The 4,682-nt window shown below is 52.6% G+C and overlaps 2 protein-coding genes across 2 annotated transcripts; one reads left to right on the top strand and one right to left on the bottom strand.

Moving 5' to 3' along the window:
* Nucleotides 1-12: 12 nt before the first annotated feature.
* Nucleotides 13-1,567, bottom strand: CSUI_011122 (uncharacterized protein; the record flags this gene model as incomplete). The annotated part of the gene is made up of 2 exons (XM_068071223.1): nt 1,393-1,567; nt 13-967 (listed from the first exon to the last, which is right to left on the bottom strand). The coding sequence occupies exons 1-2, from the start codon at nt 1,422-1,424 to the stop codon at nt 13-15; spliced, it is 987 nt and encodes a 328-aa protein (XP_067916800.1). The 5' UTR covers nt 1,425-1,567.
* Nucleotides 1,568-1,736: 169 nt separating this feature from the next.
* Nucleotides 1,737-3,725, top strand: CSUI_011123 (uncharacterized protein). The gene is made up of 2 exons (XM_068071224.1): nt 1,737-2,215; nt 2,905-3,725. Exons 1-2 carry the CDS (start codon nt 1,979-1,981, stop codon nt 3,109-3,111), a joined length of 444 nt encoding a protein of 147 aa, XP_067916801.1. The 5' UTR covers nt 1,737-1,978; the 3' UTR covers nt 3,112-3,725.
* Nucleotides 3,726-4,682: the final 957 nt, after the last annotated feature.

Here is a 4,682-nt window from a genome sequence, read left to right on the forward strand (position 1 = left end):
CAAAGGATTGATCTATCTGAGCCATGGGTAACAACTTGCTTGCTCGTCCCGCAGAGGCGTATTGAACCACTCCACTTCATCATCATCATCGTCGTCGAGTTCTTCGTCTTCTTCTGTTCCTTCTTCTTCTTCTGTTTCTTGTTCAGTCGTACTGCTACTACTAGCTGTATTCTGACAACAGGAATTCTCAGAGAAAGACTTCTCCTGATCCGCCTCATTCCCCCTTTCTTGTTCCTCGAACCTACAAGAATGCTTCTTCGTCTTCTCTTCTATGCCCCTCGTTCTCCGTCCTCGCCTTCGTCCCGGCTGTTTTCTAGTAAAATGGGAGACCCCTCTCCGCCGTCTTTCTTCTTCATCCTCTTGATGCTGCTGCTGTCTCCTTTCTCGTTCTTTTCTCTCCTCCTCTGCCTGGAGTTCACGTTCACAAGCATCCTTAGAACCAACAAACAGAAGGCGAGAGTTGGCAAGAGCTTTAGGCAATCCACGGCTCAGATAGATCAATCCTTTGGAAATCACGTTAAGATCAAGCCTTATCATCTCTTTACACACATCATCGATTGAAAGCATCTGGGGGTACGGTAGCCTCTGGAGCACACGTGCGGCCAGCACCTGGAGTTCCTCTTCTGTCCCGCGGATACATTGTAATGAATTCTCTTTTCTCTCTCTATCATCTTCTCTTTCGCGGTGTCCGCTTTCCTCTGTCTCTTCTTTGTGAGAGGGCGAGGCCCCCGTCGGCCACTCTGAGCGAGAGAGACATCGCAGTCCCCGTCCTTTCTCTCCCCCTGCTCGATCGTCTTCTCGTCTTTCTGAAACATTCGCTTCGCTATTTGCAGGGCGGAACTGAGAACACGGACTCCTGAGCCGATCCCTCTCCCATGAGGAAGAAGCGGTCGGTGCTGTTGGCGGCGAATCAAACGAGGGAGAAAAAAAACTCAACGGCGCTAGACGTGACATGGTGGCCGTCGTTCTGTGATGGGTTACGGGAGAAAAAGAGGAAAAGACATAGCCACAGCAAATACAAAGAAAGTCTTTTGTCTACCTAATGAACACGAGCTGAAGTACCACGCAAACGCGGACGCCAACGATAGCAAATGCCGAGAACCGAGAAGAAAGACTATACTGCGCACAGCTACTAGCACCTGCCGCACGGAAAAAGTAAAAGCAAAGACAACGACAGGACACCCGGGTCCCCCCTCGAGAGGAAAAAAGCAGCCACGAAGAGGCGAGAGAGTAAAAGAAAAACGAAGTTTTTTTCGGAGGCCGCGCGAAGGTGTACGAGAACGACAGATGGAAAATGCTTAGTGAAGACGAGCTTAGGTTTGTGCAAGAGAAGTTCCCAACTTCAGTGAGAAGAGGAAAGAAGACATAAAGTAGATCCTGTTATTTGCTTACCGTTCTCGATCACGCGAAGAGCACTCAACCATGCTATCGTTCCTCCAGGAGAGATTGGCCCCGCATGCGCAGGAAAAGGGCTTCGCGGGAAGAAAGAAGGCATACACTAACGTCGTCGAACCCTACCCAGCGCTCCTTCAGCGGCAGAACTTGTGCTGTCGCTTCACTCTCCTAGGTTTCAGGTTGAAGAAATTTCGTTGCGTTTTAGTCAGGGGACTTCATAGAAAGGCGAAGTGACCATAGTTGGATTCTGCATGCTTGTGAGCATCACGCGGGCAACGAGCCTCCTGCTTGTGTCGGGCTTGCTCCCTTGCTCGACGGGGGCTTCCAGGCCAGTAGACATACATCCAGTACCTTCTAACAGATGAGCAATCGAATCCTGGTTGCCGTGGAGCTTTTATCTAGTAAAGCTATCTGTGTATCTTTCATTTCATGAGCGAGCCATGGTCTGTCTATCTTAAATACGGGGGAGCCCCGCTACTCAGGGGTGTGCCGGAGCCGATGAATCGGCGGGTGCACTTTTGCCGGAAAGGCCTGGAAATTCAGGTGATAATGAACAGAAAAGGGTGGTGTCTTGACAGGTTCGATGTGGGATCGGCTCATTTACGTGCCTGTTGTGATTTTGTTTCGCAGACGGTCCTCCTTTCCCTCCGCCGGTCCTCGGGTGAGTCGAGACCTTCGCCGACACAAAGAAAGGTGTACCACCCCTCCCTTTCCTGCTAAGGCGGGGACATCTGTAGAAGAGAGGAGGAAGGCGAGTCGTCCTCGGAGGATGGCGCGAATCTGCTCTGATCTCCCCAAGTCAGTGCGCGGACAAAACGCGGTGAGTCTGATTCGCGTACAGGTTCGGCTTCTTTTTTCTTGCGATAGATGTAGTCACTCTCCCAGTTTCTGCTCGTGCGAGCAACTGCGATTGCCAGTCTCATCACTCACTACTTGGAAGTGTTGCCGGATGCACCTTGTGCTGTTGTAGACACAGCTCCCGCTAACTTCAGCTACAACCTGGCTCGTCTTCTCTTGAGGGGCGGTAACTTTCCATTCAGGGTTCGGCGCCAGCGGTAGGGGATCGGGGGGAGACTGCTTCCAATGACGGGAGTGCGGAACTTGCTGACACCTGACGAGATCTCTGCTCACTTCAGTGAGATAGCCCTGGTACCGCCAAGCGTCTGAGAACATGATCCAGCTTTGTAAACGGCGCAGTGCCAGAAAATGTCAGAGCCCCCAGGGGAAGTTGTTGCTTTTTGTGCACGTGGACAGGAACAGCTTGGCGTGTAGGACTCGATCTTTACTGGCCAGGTGTTGTGAGTTACCAGCAGCAGAAGAGAAGGTGCTTTTCCTTACCCTTCTTTCTGATGAGAAACGCAGCGATACGTGAATCATGCCTGCCTTTTCCTGTCGGGTAATACTTGTCAGCATGGTGTCTCCTTCGTAGCAGTAGGATGAGGAATGTGAGCATTCACTCGTGTTTCCGGTCGCGTGTTCTGCTGGTGTGCGTGTGTATGCCCCTGTCAGCAAACACCAGGATATCGTTCTGCCGAAAAGGTACTTGCCTCCTCAATTGTACGCATAGCCAGCTCAGTCTATCTCAGTCCCTCCTGTCCCTCATGTGGGACTAAAAAATGTCCGGGGAAGGCTTCCTTTTGGATTGGGAGCACTAGGCTCACACGACAACCGAAGGCGCGGAGACGGAAGAGGATTGGTCCTGATCTCAAGAAATAAGGGCTGCACGACTTCTTTCCGGGGCACCACTGAATCATTATGACATTCTTCCTCTGAGGAGTTAAACAGAAAGTGTTTGCTGAGGAGCCTTGCTGCTGCGTGTTTCTCCCAGAAAGAGAACGGACTGCAGCGAGCCAGTCCGAGGTGTGCGGAGTTTGAATGGAACAGACAGTTTTCGGGGTAATTCTGTTCTCTCGACAAGGATGAAACAAGTACGTAGATCATGTACTGTCGCAGGATTTTTCGCAAGGCTAGTAAGTATGCAGCACGCACATCGTCAAGATAATCCAAGCTCAAAGGCTCCGTGCTTAACAGCGCAACGTGGTGCCCTACGTTCGAAGTAAGAAAACGTCTTCCTCTGTGTTCGTGCCAATGAGGATATAAGTTCATTCTGTGCCTTTGCGATCTGAGAGGGCTACCCAAGGGTCCATGACTCCAACAGTAGAATGCCGGCTCGTTCCCGCGGCTCACAAGTCCCTGGTTTCATCTTCTGTACGAATAGGCCTCTGCTTAGCGGGACCCGGACACCCCTGCCCCCCTATACCACCGCCAAGACCAACGCTTCAGAGCACAAGATCAGAACGCTGGAGCAGGGTGGCGTACTCGTTCCCTTTAAGACTAGGAAGATCGAGGAGCGAGGGACATGGGCCGGGCAGCAGAGTGAGCTGCATCGCACAGTTCATGCTCTAACCTGACGCAACCAACTTATACGTAACAAAGCTGTGAACGTGGGGATTGGGGCATTTGAAGTAAGGTAAAATATCAAAGCACAGTCAGCTTACTGGTTGGATGAGGTGCCACATTGTCGTGGTTTGAAAGGCAGGAAAACAAAATGTCGTAGCGGACGCTGTGGCGAGGCGTCCGCACCGTGCTGGTGCCAATAATCGGAGTCAGTCAGCAGGACGTCCGGCTGACCTGCAGTTTTCCCTGGGCGTTTGGGCAATTCTTTATGAATGTTTTCTATGACTCCACGGACGTTGGGGGCAAGCGTAGCACGTGCTTAGCCGGTTGCGGAGGGTGCGAATGCGAGGACAGAGAAGCGTAGCGGAATTACAGGGAGCCTCTTTCGGACTCACGGTTTTTGCGGATGTACAACTGAAACGGGGTGGCAAGTCCTTGTACCTTAGGGTGAACTCCCCACCCCGTCGACAAAGCTAGTCACCCCCGCAGCACCGGCGCGCTCCAGCTATTGCCTGTACCACTTTTCCCGTGAGAAGCGATTAGCGTAGACCTCACCGTGAGATGCGCAGTTTACTTGAAGGGCCCGTCCTGCGCCTGCTAGTTAAACCAGTATGGCGGAGGACCATGAGTCACAAGGCCAATTCATCGCCTTCAGCCGCACCAGCTGACCCTCCTTGGACTCCACCTGTAACGCCCTCGCTGCGACTCTGCGCCGCCGCCCTGTATGCCCTGCCGTGAGTGAGTGCCGCACCGCCTACTGAGTGCCGTGTCGTGAGCCACCGCCGGCGAGCCGACCACGGCGCGTCTCGGTCCGTACAGTAAAAGGGCCGTGCCTTTCATGAAGAGACTGGATCAACTTCACTTAACTTCTTGCGGCAACCTTTACACGT

The sequence above is a fragment of the Cystoisospora suis genome (genome assembly GCF_002600585.1).
Source record: "Cystoisospora suis strain Wien I chromosome Unknown contig_9819, whole genome shotgun sequence".
NCBI lineage: Eukaryota > Apicomplexa > Conoidasida > Eucoccidiorida > Sarcocystidae > Cystoisospora > Cystoisospora suis.